This window comes from Aethalodelphis obliquidens, unplaced genomic scaffold, assembly GCF_003676395.1.
Source record: "Aethalodelphis obliquidens isolate GAN/ISIS:26980383/991018 unplaced genomic scaffold, ASM367639v1 scaffold90, whole genome shotgun sequence".
NCBI lineage: Eukaryota > Metazoa > Chordata > Mammalia > Artiodactyla > Delphinidae > Aethalodelphis > Aethalodelphis obliquidens.
Window position 1 is genome coordinate 259100 of NW_020838034.1, and position 15949 is coordinate 275048.

Sequence of the window (15949 nt, forward strand, 5' to 3'; positions counted from 1 at the left end):
ACTGGCCTCACCAGCAGGGGCAGGATGGGAGCAGAGAAGTAGAAAAGTACATCCCAGGAGCCCACACACACTGTGTCCTCATCACTAGAACTTACTCCCACCCTGTGGCCAGGGGGCCCATTCACTCACCACCCCTACCTCAGCAGCAAACTGTCACCCACCCAGGAAGCCCCCCACAAACCAAGACTCTCCAGCCCCTCACCCACTCTCCACTCATCCCCTGACGTGCTCCACAGTCTGCAGCTCTGGTCTCCAGAGCCCTTGAATCTTCACAGAGGAAACTCCACATGACCCTTTGCACAAGTACAATAGGACATTGTGCCTCCACAGGGACCTGCAGGGGCTCCCACCTCCCAGTGGGTGGGGTAGCCTCCTGAGACCCTAAACGGACCCTTCTGAGGGAACACCCCCAAATCTGCACGGGTTGCCCTTAGTGGAGCTGCAGAGTCACCCTGAGGCCGGGGATCCACAGAAAACCTCCCTCAAAGGGCTGCGCTGGTTCCACCTGCTGTTCTCACCTGTTGACCCACCCAGGCCCAGGGCTGAGTCTCCCCCAAGGAGAAGACTCCACTTCCCACCACCCCTCCTTCCAACCTCTGGCCTTGGTTGGCAGTGAGGGGGGCTGGGTGGGGTCTGGGCACCTATGGATCAAGCCAGGAATAGCCTGCCAGGGTCGGGACCTCCACGGTTCAGCCCTGGTCTCAACCCAGGCCTGGGTTAGCCTGGGACCTTGGAGCCTGCCATGACCTTCTGACATGAGGGAACCCACCGCCAACACAGGATCTCCAAGTGTGGACTCCCTTCTATTTCAAAGCCCAGTCCAGCTGCTCACTCCTGCCAACCACTCACCCTATTCTCCCCCCACCCATTCACTTTCATCCTAATCAGCACTATATGGTCACAGTCAACATCTCCACAGAAAGTCACAGGACAACAAACAGACCGGTGGGGTTTTTCACGCTCACTCGTTTCTTCATTTATTCGTGCACTCCTGCATTTATTAGTTCAACATATTGCTCTGTCCTGGGACCACGGAGGTGAGTCAGGCCACATCCCTGGCTCGGGGATCCTCAGCAGAGTGCAGGAGAAAGACCTGAAAGTCAGAACTTCGGGCAGAGCAGAGGTCATGGCCTTCAGCACACGCCATGCTTCATTGTTAATGTTCTCATTTTCCTTTAAAATTAGTTCACGAAGGAGATTGTTAAAGATGGCGGAAGAGTAAGACGCGGAGATCACCTTCCTCCCCACAGATACATCAGAAATACATCTACACGTGGAACAACTCCTACAGAACACCCACTGAACGCTGGCAGAAGACCTCAGACCTCCCAAAAGGCAAGAAACTCCCCACGTACCTGAGTAGGGCAAAAGAAAAAAGAAAAAACAGAGACAAAAGAATAGGGACGGGACCTGCACCAGTGGGAGGGGGCTGTGAAGGAGGAAAGGTTTCCACACACTAGAAGCCCCTTTGCGGGCAGAGACTGCGGGTGGCGGAGGGGGGAAGCTTCAGAGCCAAGGAGGAGAGCGGAGCCACTGGGGTGCGGAGGGCAAAGCGGAGAGATTCCGGCACAGAGGATCGGTGCCGACCAGCACTCACCAGCCCGAGAGGCTTGTCTGCTCACCTGCCGGGGCAGATGGGGGCTGGGAGCTGAGGCTCGGGCTTCAGAGGTCTGATCCCAGGGAGAGGACTGGGATTGGCGGCGTGAACACAGCCTGGAGGGGTTAGTGCACCACGGCTAGCCGGGAGGGAGTCCGGGGAAAAGTCTGTACCTGCCAAAGAGGCAGGAGACTTTTTCTTCCCTCTTTGTTTCCTGGTGCACGAGTAGAGGGGATTAAGAGTGCTGCTTAAAGGAGCTCCAGAGACAGGCATGAGCCGCGGCTAAAGGTGCGGACCCCAGAGACAGACATGAGACGCTAAGGCCGCTGCTGCCACCACCAAGAAGCCTGTGTGCGGGCACAGGTCACTATCCACACCTCCCCTCCCGGGAGTCTGTGCAGCCCGCCACTGCCAGGGTACCGGGATCCAGGGACAACTTCCCCAGGAGAACGCACGGCGCCTCAGGCTGGTGCAATGTCACGATGGCCTCTGACGCCGCAGGCTTCACCGCATCCGTACCCGTCCCTCCCCCCGGCCTGAGTGAGCCAGAGCCCCCGAATCACCTGCTCCTTTAACCTCGTCCTGTCTGAGCGAAGAACAGACGCCCTCCGGCGACCTACATGCAGAGGCGGGGACAAATCCAAAGCTGAGCCCCTGAAGCTGTGCAAACAAAGAAGAGAAAGAGAAATTTCTCCCAGCAGCCTCAGGAGCAGCGGATTAAATCTCCACAATCAACTTGATGTTCCCTGCACCTGTGGAATACTTAAATAGACAAGGAATCATCCCAAATTGAAGAGGTAGACTTTGAGAGCAAGATTTATTATTTTTTCCCCTTTTCCTTTTGTGAGTGTGTATGTGTATGCTTCTGTGAGAGATTTTGTCTGGATAGCTTTGCTTTCACCATTTCTCCTACGGTTCTGTCTGTCCGTTTTGTTTACTTGTTTGTTTTACATTTAAAAATTTTTTTTCTTAATAATTATTTTTTAATAACTTTATTTTATTTTATCTTTATTTTATTTTATCCTCTTTCTTTCTTTCTACTTTTTCTCCCTTTTATTCTGAGCTGTGTGGATGAAAGGCTCTTGGTGTTGCAGCTAAGAGTCAGTGCTATGCCTCTGAGGTGGGAGAGCCAACTTCAGGACACGGGTCCACAAGAGACCTCCCAGCTCCACGAAATATCAAATGGCGAAAATTTCCCAGAGATCTCCATCTCAACACCAGCACCCAACTTCACTCAACGACCAGCAAGCTACAGTGCTGGACACCCTATGCCAAACAACTAGCAAGACAAGAACACAACCCCACCCATTAGCAGAGAGGCTGCCTAAAATCATAATGAGGCCACAGACAACCCTAAAAAACACCACCAGACATGGACCTGCCCACCAGAAAGACAAGATTCAGCCTCATACAGCAGAACACAGGCACTAGTCCCCTCCACCAGGAAGCCTACACAACCCACTGAACCAAATTTAGCCACTGGGGACAGACACCAAAAACAATGGGAACTACGAACCTGCAGCCTGCAAAAAGGAGACCCCAAACACAGTAAGATAAGCAAAATGAGAAGACAGAAAAACACACCGCAGATGAAGGAGCAAGATAAAAACCCACCAGACCTAACAAATGAAGAGAAAATAGGCAGTCTACCTGAAAAAGAATTCAGAATAATGATAGTAAAGATGATCCAAAATCTTGGAAATAGAATGGACAAAATGCAAGAAACATTTAACAAGGACCAAGAAGAACTAAAGATGAAACAAGCAACGATGAACAACACAATAAATGAAATTAAAAATACTCTGGAAGGGATCAATAGCAGAATAACTGAGGCAGAAGAACGAATAAGTGACCTGGAAGATAAAATAGTGGAAATAACTACTGCAGAGAAGAATAAAGAAAAAAGAAAGAAAAGAACTGAGGACAGTCTCAGAGACCTCTGGGACAACATTAAACGCACCAACATTCGAATTATAAGGGTCCCAGAAGAAGAACAGAAAAGGAAACAGACTGAGAAAATATTTGAAGAGATTATAGATGAAAACTTCCCTAAAAGGGGAAAGGAAATAGTTAATCAAGTCCAGGAAGCACAGAGAGTCCCGTAAGGATAATCCAAGGAAAAACACACCAAGACTCATACTAATCAAACTGTCAGAAATTAAATACAAAGAAAACATATTAAAAGCAGCAAGGGAAAATCAACAAATAACACACAAGGGAATCCCCATAAGGTTAACAGCTGGTTTTTCAGCAGAAACTCTGCAAGCCAGAAGGGACTGGCAGGAAATATTTAAAGTGATGAAGGAGAAAAACCTACAATCAATATTACTCTACCCAGCAAGGATCTCATTCAGATTTGATGGAGAAATGAAAACCTTTACAGACAAGCAAAAGCTGAGAGAGTTCAGCACCACCAAATCAGCTTTACAACAAATGCTAAAGGAACTTCTCTAGACAAGAAACACAAGAGAAGGAAAAGACCTATAATAACGAACCCAAAACAATTTAGAAAATGGGAAGAGGAACATATATATCTATAATTACCTTACATATAAGTGGATTAAATGCTCCCACCAAAAGACACAGATTGGCTGAATGGATACAAAAACAAAACCCATATATATGCTGTCTACAAGAGACACACTTCAGACCTTGGGACACATACAGACTGAAAGTGAGGGGATGCAAAAAGATATTCCATGCAAACGGAAACAAAAAGAAAGCTGGAGTAACAATTCTCATATCAGACAAAATAAACTTTAAAATAAAGACTACTACAAGAGAAAATGACACTACATAATGATCAGGGATCGATCCAACAAGAAGATATAACAATTGTAAATATTTATGCACCCAACGTAGGAGCACCTCAATACATAAGGCAAATACTAACAGCCATAAAAGGGGAAATCGACAGTAACACATTCATACTAGGGGATTTTAACACCCCACTTTCACCAATGGACAGATCATCCATAATGAAAATAAATAAGGAAACACAAGCTTTAAATGATACATTAAACAATATGGACTTAATTGATATTTACAGGACACTCCATCCAAAAACAACAGAATACACATTTTTCTCAAGTGCTCATGGAACACTCTCCAGGATAGGTCATATCTTGGGTCACAAACAAAGCCTTGGTAAATTTAAGAAAACTGAAATTGTATCAAGTATCTTTTCCAACCACAACACTATGAGACTAGATATCAATTACAGGAAAAGATCTGTAAAAAATACAAACACATGGAGGCTAAACAATACACTACTTAATAAAGAAGTGATCACTGAAGAAATCAAAGAGGAAATCAAAAAATACCTAGAAACAAATAAAAATGGAGACACAATGACCCAAAACCTATGGGATGCAGCAAAATCAGTTCTAAGAATGAAGTTTATAGCAATACATTCCTACTTTAAGAAACAGGAAACATCTCGATTAAACAACCTAACCTTGCACCTAAAGCAATTAGAGAAAGAAGAACAAAAATTCCCCAAAGTTATCAGAAGGAAAGAAATCATAAAGATCAGATCAGAACTAAATGAAAAAGAAATGAAGGAAATGATAGCAAAGATGAATAAAACTAAAAGCTGGTTCTTTGAGAAGATAAACAAAATTGATAAACCATTAACCAGACTCAGCAATAAAAAAAGGGAGAAGACTCAAATCAATAGAATTAGAAATGAAAAAGGAGAAGTAACAACTGACACTGCAGAAATACAAAGGATCATGAGAGATTACTACAAGCAACTCTATGCCAATAAAATGGACAACCTGGAAGAAATGGACAAATTCTTACAAATGCACAACCTGCCAAGACTGAATCAGGAAGAAATAGAAAATATGAACAGACCAATCACAAACACTGAAATTGAAACTGTGATTAAAAATCTTCCAACAAACAAAAACCCAGGACCAGACGGCTTCACAGACAAATTCTATCAAACATTTAGAGAAGCGCTAACACCTATCCTTCTCAAACTCTTACAAAATATAGCAGAGGGAGGAACACTCCCAAATTCCTTCTACGAGGCCACCATCACCTTGATACCAAAACCAGACAAGGATGTCACAAAGAAAGAAAACTACAGGCCAATATCACTGATGAACATAGATGCAAAAATCCTCAACAAAATACTAGCAAACAGAATCCATCGGCACATTAAAAGGATCATACACCATGATCAAGTGGGGTTTATTCCAGGAATGCAAGGATTCTTCAATATATGCAAATCTATCAATGTGATAAACCATATGAACAAACTGAAGGAGAAAAACCATATGATCATCTCAATAGATGCAGAGAAGGCTTTTGACAAAATTCAACACCAATTTATGATAAAAACTCTGCAGAAAGTAGGCATAGAGGGAACTTTCCTCAACATAATAAAGGCCATATATGACAAACCCACAGCCAACATAATCCTCAATGGTGAAAAACTGAAAGCATTTCCACTAAGATCAGGAACAAGACAAGGTTGGCCACTCTCACCACTCTTATTCAACATAGTTTTGGAAGCTTTAGCCACAGCAATCAGAGAAGAAAAGGAAATAAAAGGAATCCAAATTAGAAAAGAAAAAGTAAAGCTGTCACTCTTTGCAGATGACATGATACTATACATAGAGAATCCTAAAGTTGCTACCAGAAAACTACTAGAGCTAACCAATGAAGTTGATAAAGTAGCAGGATACAAAATTAATGCACAGAGATCTCTGGCATTCCTATACACTAATGATGAAAAATCTGAAAGTGAAATCAAGAAAACACTCACATTTACCATTGTATCTAAAAGAATAAAATATCTAGGAATAAACCTACCTAAGAAAACAAAAGACCTGTATGCAGAAAATTATAAGACACTGATGAAAGAAATTAAAGATGATACAAATAGATGGAGAGATATACCATATTCTTGGATTGGAAGAATCAACATTGTGAAAATGACTCTACTACGCAAAGCAATCTACAGATTCAATGCAATCCCTATCAAACCACCACTGGCATTTTTCACAGAACTAGAACACAAAATTTCACAATTTGTATGGAAACACAAAAGACCCTGAATAGTCACAGCAATCTTGAGAATGAAAAACGGAGCTGGAGGAATCAGGCTCCCTGACTTCAGACTATACTACAAAGCTACAGTAATCAAGAGAGTATGGTACTGGCACAAAAACAGAAAGATAGATCAATGGAACAGGATCGAAAGCCCAGAGATAACCCCACGCACATATGGTCACCTTATCTTTGATAAAGGAGGCAGGAACGTACAGTGGAGAAAGGACAGCCTCTTCAATAAGTGGTGTTGGGAAAACTGGACAGGTACATGTAAAAGTATGAAATTAGAACACTCCCAAACGCCATACACAAAACTAAGTTCAAATGTATTAAAGACCTAAATGTAAGTCCAGGAACTATCAAACTCTTAGAGGAAAACATAGGCAGAACACTCTATAACATAAATCACAACAAGATCCTTTTTGACCCACCTCCTACAGAAATGGAAATAAAAACAAAATTAAACAAATGGGACCTAATGAAACTTCAAAGCTTTTGCACAGCAAAGGAAACCATAAACAAGACCAAAAGACAACCCTCAGAATGGGAGAAAATATTTGCAAATGAAGCAACTGACAAAGGATTAATCTCCAAAACATACAAGCAGCTCATGCAGCTCAATAACAAAAAAACAAACAACCCAATCCAAAAATGGGCAGAAGACCTAAATAGACATTTCTCCAAAGAGGATATACAGATTGCCAACAAACACATGAAGGTTGCTCAACATCACTAAACATTAGAGAAATGCATATCAAAACTACAATGAGATATCATCTCACACCAGTCAGAATGGCTATCATCAAAAAATCTAGAAATAATAAATGCTGGGGAGGGTGCGGAGAAAAGGGAACACCCTTGCATTGCTGGTGGGAATGTGAATTGGTACAACCACTGTGGAGAACAGTATGGAGGTTCCTTAAGAAACTACAAATAGAACTACCATATGACCCAGCAATCCCACTACTGGGCATATACCCTGAGAAAACCATAATTCAAAAAGAGTCATGTACCAAAATGTTTATTGCAGCTCTATTTACAATAGCCAGCAGATGGAAGTAAAATAAGTGTCCATCATCGGATGAATGGATAAACAAGATGTGGCACATATATACAATGGAATATTACTCAGCCATAAAAAGAAACAAAATACAGTTATTTGTAGTGAGGTGGATGGACCTAGAGTCTGTCATACAGAGTGAAGTAAGTCAGAAAGAGAATGACAAATACCGTGTGCTAACATATACATATGGAATCTAAGAAAAAAAAAAGTCATGAAGAATCTAGGGATAAGATGGGAATAAAGACACAGACCTACTAGGGAATGGACTTGAGGGTATGGGGAGGGGGAAGGGTAAGCAAAGTGAGAGAGTGGTATGGACATATATACACTAGCAAACGTAAAATAGATAGCTAGTGGGAAGCAGCCTCATAGCACAGGGAGATCAGCTCGGTGCTTTGTGACCACCTAGAGGGGTGGGATAGGGAGCGCGGGAGGGAGGGAGATGCAAGAGGGAAGAGATATGGGAACATATGTATATGTATAACTGATTCACTTTGTTATAAAGCAGAAACTAACACCATTGTAAATCAATTATACTCCAATAAAGATGTAAAAAGAAAAAAAATAGTTGACGAATCTTATAAGCAGGAGTTTTCACATAAAATTTCAGATTCCCTGGACCTTCGGGAGGTCCATTAACACCTGATCCACTTTCCCACGTGCCCGCCTTCCCCTGAGGCTGAGTACCAGCTGCCCCTTCAAGTTAGGAATGCTCTCATTTGCCACAGTCCTCACCACTCCCTAGTGTCCCCAACCCTGAGGCCCCATGTCGGTTGTCACGAGTCACGCTACTGATGGTGCTCTTGGTGTTCTCCAGCCCACACCGCTTCACCACTTTACTCCAGGTCCCTAGTTCCTGCAAGCTCGTGTCTTGAGATCCTTGGTCCAGAGTGAAATGTGCCCTGGTAGAGGCAGCAGAGGGCGCTGTGGACACACACAGGAGAGGCGCCCTGGGCACCTGCTGGGATGGAAGGATGCAGGCTGCTGTCTGTGCTTCCTCCATCAGCCCGAACAATGGAGGGCAGGCCCCTCGCCCTCCTAAGAGCACTCATCACAGGGCCAGGCAGGGCCATCCTTGTTGGACTGCCCAACAAGGGGAGACAGAGTGGGTTGGCCACCTCAGGGGTCCTCAGCCCACCACCAGACACTGGCTATTGCAGGTGGGAAGGCACAACCTCAGCGGGGACAGGGGGAGAGAGGGGTGCCAGAGGAGAGGCAGCTTGCTAGCTTGCTCAGGAAGGGCAGGGCTGTGGTGTGGAGGGGAAGTGGACTAACCAACCAGCTTCCTCCCAAACCAGCTCCAGGTCAGGGCTTGGAATTTCACAAAAAGGCAAAAAGGGCTTTGTGAACATTTCTTGTCCCGGCCCAGCCCCGTTCCTGGCAGTGACACAGCCTAGCTCAGGGTTACCACACTGCTTACCTGTGAAGCAATCTTCCCGCAAGAAGGCTGAGTTTCTCAGCCAGAGGCCTATAAATGCTGGGCCCCCATCTTTCTGTCAAACCCCTCTGTGTGACTTCTGGGCTTGGGTAAGTGAGCTGCCAGTTTCCCCGGGGCCGGAGCCTGCCTGCTGACTCTTTACTTCCCTCACCCATCTTCATTTCAAACCTCCTCCTGGAAGCCCTCCTTGATTGACTGCTCACTTTAAAGCCTCCTTCCCGTTTTCTTAGGTCATGTTCTGCTGCAGCCTCCTGTCCTCAAAGGCTCTCCTTTTCGGCACTCCCTAGATAGTCTATAAACCATTCCTACCATGTGTGGAATAGGGTCATCTCCCAGTTCTGTTGCAGCCCCTGCTTTCTTTTTATCCTGTCTCCTCCCTTCATTCCTGCGTGCAGCCAGTAGGAGGTGTCAAGGAAGCTTGATGATCTTTTCTTCTAAGCACCAGAACTCTTGCTTCTCCTTTGCTCAAACAGAGTGCAGGAAGATGGCTGACCAACTGTCGCAGCTGGAAAGCAGCATAGAAACAATCATCAATATCTTCCACCAGTACTCTATACGGCTGCAGCCCCCGGACACCCTGAACAAGAAAGAATTCAAACAGCTGGTGAAAAAAGAGCTGCCAAACTTTCTCAAGGTAGGACTGGACCCCTGTCAGAAATGACCCGAACAGTCTGGGCTAAGGATGGAGAATAGGGGTGCAGTCTGCAATGGTCAGGGAAAAAGTTCTTGCCCCTTCAACCTAGCCTCCAGAGGCAGTGGGCTCCGTGTCTGGAACAGGATTTGGACACTGTCACTAGAGGTGGTCCGTGGTAGGTGGCACCAACAGACTGAGCATGTGCAGTGTGCCAGGTCCCATCCTGGGCGGGGCGTGTAGTGGCCCACCGGGACCCACTGTCCTGACGGGAGAGACACGCAACAGACGTGTTGACCAATCAAGAACACAGATAGATCCACAGCCAATAAGTACCTGAAAGAAAAACAGAGAGAGCACTGTGGGTGCTGTGGGCTGGGTACGGGGAGAGGAGACTAGTTAAATGGACGTGAAGGGCCCCTCTAAGGAGATGACCTTTGAGCTGAGACCTGAATTTTGGTGGGGGGAAGCAAGTGAAGACTACCCTTGGCAGGAAGCCAATGAGATTGTAAGCCTCAGATGGACTTGGAGTAGAAGACCCCAGAGGGCTTTTCTAATCCAAAGGCTCTCTGGTAAGAAACAAATGAACAGCATGTGGGAAAGGACCCAGCCCAGCACCAGTATGTATAAAGCACTCAGTAACATGTTAGTTTATTTCCCTGATCTGAAAATGATTAAGCAGCTCTAAGAAAAGGAGGATTCGTTCCACAGGATCTTTTTGTTTTCTTTACAAATTTGGTGACTTTGGGGACACAGAAGACTGGACTAAGAAGGGTGGGACATCTAGGTCCCAGACTCAGTTCCATTCCTGGAGCGAGATGTTCCGGGATAGGTGGCCAGCCCTGCCTGGAGCCCCTCCCCACCTTGGAAAGGTGGAGAATCACAGCTGTCGGAGGTACTGGGGTTGCTGACAGCTCCCTGAAATTGCAGACCTCAGCAAGCAGGATGCTCGGTCAGGGTAGACAAGAGAGGATACAGCCAAGAGGTTGTGTGGGCAATGTTTTCCTTTGTGAGACCCCTATCCCACCCCATCCACCACGCCCCACATCCAGAGCAGATAGGCCAGGATGGGAAGCTGGGCCCCCTCCTACGGGCTGCTCAGGAGCGAGGGATCTGCCAGGGTGATGCCAAAGGTGCAAAAAAGCAGATCACGCTGAAGCGTTGCAGAGTGGGAAGGGCGTGGGAGAGGAGCTGGGCACCTGCAGTCTCCCAGGAGGAGCCTCAGCGGGGGTGCCCCAGCCAGTGGGAGGCGGGGCTGGAACCCAGTGGGGCCTGGATCCTTCACCTCCCCTCATGCCCCCTTGCACACTTATCACACCACACTGCTCTCTGTCCCCATCTCGTTTCCCTCGGGTGCTTCCCCGCCATGCAGGCTGAAATGAGTGTCACTAAGTAGTAACCTGGAGAGGGAGTGGGGAGGCGGGAAGAGGAGGGCGTGACATGGATAGGAGTAGAGGGAACGGGACAAGACCGGAATGTGCGTGTCCACCCTTCTGCTCCCAAGCCTTGTCAATCTGCACAAGCTAATTACCGTTTGTACAACTGTTTCCTCAAGTCTTCCTCAAGGAAGATTCCAAGTCTCCCTATCATTGTTATAAGGACCAAATGAGGAGACATCTCTGTACGTATGAATGTGTGTAACCTCAGGCAAGTCACTCGACCTCAGTTCCTCTCCTGTAAAATGGAGAGAATTGTGGTGGCCAGGAATCAGAAAGTGTCCAGCAGATGCTCAAACTGAGGCCCAGGAGCCTGGTGTCACTCTGCCTTTGCCATCGGGTCACTTGCTGTGCTCCCCGTCCTTAGCCCTGACCACACCCAGCCCTGACTGTCCTGTGTCTCCCACCGGCAGAAGGAGACAAAGGATGACAAAGCCATTAACGAGATCATGGAGGACCTGGACACGGATGTAGACAAGGAGCTGAACTTCCACGAGTTCTCCGTGCTGGTGGGCAAGCTGACGGAAGCCTCCCACGAGGAGATGCATAAGACGGCGCCCCCAGGAGTAGGCCACAGGCACGGGCCAGGCTTCGGGGCAGGTGGTTCAGGCCACGGCCACAGCCATGACAATCACGGCCACAGCCATGGCAATCACGGCCACAGCCACTAATCAGGTCAGGCCACCAGCCCCTGCCCACCTAGGGCCACGGGGCTGCCTTAGCTGCAGGGCAGGGAGATGGGGGGTGAAATATAAAGTCTTCCTCCAAGCCAGTGTTCTGTGTGCTTCTTTCCCCACCCCCTTCCCAACCTGACCTTCCTGGAGGTCTGGGGGTTTGACAGCCCTGTGGCTTAACTGGGCCTCAATGTCTGCATTCAGTAAGAACAAAACAAGAAGCAACAAAAATGTGGGTCTCTTCTGGGCCCTTTGGATTCACCTCCCTGACCGTCTCCTCACCTCTGACTCTAGGCCCCCCTGCTTAGGTCCCCGTCACCCTTCCCCAGCTCAGGACCTCTCTGTCCAGACAGTCAAAGTGGCCCTTGTCACCATAAAGGAAAAGCAAAAGGGGAGTTTCCCTTCCCCTCAACCTTCCAGCCACCCCCCAATCCTGCCCCCACCCCCTCTTCACCTAGTGCTCTCCACACGGCCATCTCTCTCCTACCAGAACCTTAGTCCTCTAGACAGAACGTGTCTGTGGAGGAACACTGAAGTCCAGGACAGATGGGGTGTGTTACCCACAAATGGAGTTCTGAATCCACGGGGGCATTGGGTGTCTCTCAGCAGACCTAGGGTCCTCCATGGATACGGGGGTAGGTAAGCATACGGATGGGAAGCAGGGGTCTGGCCCCGGGTGGACAGGAGTGTGAGAAGGGTACCTGCCTGCCCGTTGGAAGAAACAAGATCCAGCCCTGGCTCTGCAGCTACAGAGCCTAACCACTGAGGGGCGGAGGTTGGACACTGGGTCCAGAGAGCCTCTTAGGCCTGAGGACTCTTATCCTAAGCCTCGAGGGCAAGCTGACCTCCCTGAGATGGCCAGGGTTCCTCCAGGCCCCAGTGGGGGGATGAGACCTCAGGCCAGCAGAAACCCTGGCTCCTTTGCAAACTCGCGGCTGGCCTGGCTCCCAGCTTCCCTGCAGCTGCTGCCTCTGGTCCTCACCTCAGCAGCCTCCAGACCACTCACTTCAGAGACATCCAAGGGACTCCAGGCCTTAGAGCAATGCCGTAAAGTCCCCCTACTGGGTCATTACCGGGCTGGGGTGGGCCTTCCAAACTCCAGAGCCCAAATCAGGGTCGTCTGCTCTGCCCTGTGCTTTCAGCAGAGAGAAAACTCTGATAGGATTAGGATTGGGGGTGCTGGGAAAAGACGAACAGCATCCATCCCCCAGGTTACAAGTGAAGAAAGTGAGGCATAGAGTCGAGAAGGGACCAGTTCAAGGTCATACAGTGGTGATTGGTGAAGACATTGCAGAGAGCCTTGAATCCATCTTCCCTGCAGCCTAGATCTCACAGCTCCTTCCCCAGTGCTGAGCATGAAGCCAGGAGCGGCGGTCAGACTCCAGCTCCTCCCAGGCCACTTGGCTGTAGCCTGGGCCCTGGCCTGCCTGCTGTGGACCGTGTAGGCCCTGTTCTAAGAGCCTTTGCTGTGGCGACAGGGATTTCCGGGCTCCCACTTGAGGGTATGAGGGTGCTTCCAGGAACCACTCCAGGCTGTGAGCTTGGGGAGAAGGGTTCAGAAGCCCCCAGCCCCTGGGGGATCCCATAGGTGGGGAGACTCATCTCCTCACAGCCCTGCTAACCCACCCTCACGTCCCTGCTGTGCAGCTTGGTGCAGGAGAAAGAGAGCTGGCCCGGCAGTTGGGAGGCCTGGGTTCTACCAGTGACCTGGCCAGGACTAGATACCTCAGGTAGGGTAGGCTCCCCCCAACCCCTCTGCCCACACAATGTGTCATAAATATGTCTATGACTCTGCTTCCTCACTAGACTGTGAACTCCACGAGGTCAAGTCCATGGCATCTGTCTTATTCTCTGCTTTATTCCGAGCACCTAGAGAGGTGGCTGATACACGGTAGGTTCTCAACAAATACTGACTGTATAGATGTTCTAAAATTCCCCACATGCTCCAGGCTCCCTTCTTGGGGGCAGGTGTAGAGAAAGGAGGGAGAGGAGGTGGGATTAAAACCAGCAAAATGTCCCCACAACCAGTCGCCAAAGCTTCAATAAAATGCCTCAATCACTGGGGAAAAAAAAAAAAAAACAGAAGGCTCTAACTATGGAAAACAGTATGGAGGTTCCTTTAAAAACTAAAAATAGAACTACCATATGACCCAGCAATCCCACTACTGGACATATACCTTGAGAAAACCATAATTCAAAAAGAGACATGCACCACAATGTTCATCGCAGCACTATTTACAATAGCCAGGACATGGAAGCAGCCTAAATGTCCATCTACAGACGAATGGATAAAGAAGATGTGGCACATATATACAATGGAATATTACTCAGCCATAAAAAGAAACGAAATTGAGTTATTTGTAGAGAGGTGGATGGACCTAGAGTCTGTCATACATAGTGCAGTAAGATAGGAAGAGAAAAACAAATACTTTATGCTAACACATATATATGGAATCTAAAAAAAAAAATGTTACTGATGAACCTAGTTGTAGGGCAGGAATAAAGAGGTAGACATAGAGAATGGACTTGAGGACATGGAGAGGGAGGGCGAAGCTGGGGCGAAGTGAGTAGCATCGACGTATATACACGACCGAATGTAAAATATTTGGCTGGTGGGAGGCAGCAGCATAGCACAGGGAGATCAGCTCGGTGCTTTGCATTGACCTAGGAGGTAGGATAGGGAGGGTGGGAGGGAGACTCAAGAGGGACGGAATATGGGGACATGTGTATGCATATGGCTGATTCACTTTATTGTGCAACAGAAACTAACATGGTATTGTGAAGCAATTATACTCCAATAAAAATGTATTTTAAAAAATCCAGGGCTTCCCTGGTAGCACAGTGGTTGAGAGTCCGCCTGCCAATGCAGGGGACACGGGTTCGTGCCCCGGTCCGGGAAGATCCCACAGGCCGCGGAGCAGCTGGGCCCGTGAGCCATGGCCGCTGAGCCTGCGCGTCCGGAGCCTGTGCTCCGCGAAACGAGAGGCCACAAAATGGTGAGCCCCGCGTCGGACAAAAAAAAAAAAAAAAATCCAGAAGGCTCTGGATATCATCATGGCATCTCAAACTGGAAGGTAAGGGCAGCAAGGGGATGGGACTCTGGAGCCCCCTCCTCAGCTTTATTCAGTCTTACCAATTCTGCCTTCATCTGCTGCACACTAGAAGCTTCCATTTGAATAAAGCGATTTGTCTTGAAAAAAGTTTGAACATTATTTGTTTAACCCAACCTGCCTCACCCTCATGCTTGAGAGATTCTCCCCAGCATCCCTGCCATGCGGTTGGCTCAGCTCTGCCTGAACTCCTCCAGGTAAGGGAGCATCCTCCTTTGGTGCTGACACTTAGAAAGTCCTTCATTACACGGAGCCAAAATCTGTCTCCTCACGCCTGCCAAGCATTAACCCTGGTTTCCTCCCACACCACTGGGGATGCAGAATAAATCTAACCTCCTCCACGCACGCAGCTACCCATCCACTTCTTCAAAATCACATCCAGGCTTTCTACAGCCTCTACACAGTTGTACCAGGAATGCTCTCCCCACCCTGAGACCTCTAGTGAGTCCCTTAGGGCCCATGAAGGCCTAGAACCTATGTCACCACCTCCATGAAGATTCCCCTGACCACCCACCTTCCTCAAGCCCATGGGGGCTTCCTCCTCCAGGCCCGTAGAACTCTCCGGTACGTCTGCCTTTGCACTTGCAATAGGGAACTGTAACCCCTTATCTGCAAATCTGGCAGTAGCCCTGGATGCAGGGACAATGGCTGATTTGTCCCATGTCCCCAGGTACCAACGTGGAAAAAGCTCTCAGTGAGCATTTCAAATGGGCAAGGGAAGGTAGGGTGGTCCTAGGACCCTGTGGAGCTGGAGGGTGAAGCTGGAGCTTGCATGAGGAGAGGGTAAGGTGGGGACTGCTTTGGGCATGAAGGCTGTGCCCTTGGTCTGGCGATCTGGAGGCCAGGAGATGGTGGAGCCACTGGGCATCAGGATGGCAGGGGACAGAGCTTCATTGATCCCAAGTGTTCCCCCTTTTGCCTATCTCTCTGCTAGCT

The 15949-nt window shown here is 48.0% G+C and overlaps 1 protein-coding gene across 1 annotated transcript; it reads left to right on the plus strand.

The window, feature by feature from the left end:
- The first annotated feature begins 9126 nt into the window (after positions 1-9126).
- Positions 9127-11997, plus strand: LOC113614028 (protein S100-A9-like). The gene is made up of 3 exons (XM_027095277.1): positions 9127-9251; positions 9636-9796; positions 11643-11997. The coding sequence occupies exons 2-3, from the start codon at positions 9647-9649 to the stop codon at positions 11898-11900; spliced, it is 408 nt and encodes a 135-aa protein (XP_026951078.1). The 5' UTR covers positions 9127-9251; positions 9636-9646; the 3' UTR covers positions 11901-11997.
- Positions 11998-15949: the final 3952 nt, after the last annotated feature.

Coding starts and splice junctions, on each gene's coding strand:
- LOC113614028 (XM_027095277.1), top strand. CDS start 9,647: ATGGCTGACCAACTGTCGCAGCTGGAAAGCAGCATAGAAACAATCATC. Junction 9,797..11,642: donor AGCTGCCAAACTTTCTCAAG/GTAGGACTGGAC, acceptor TCCCACCGGCAG/AAGGAGACAAAGGATGACAA.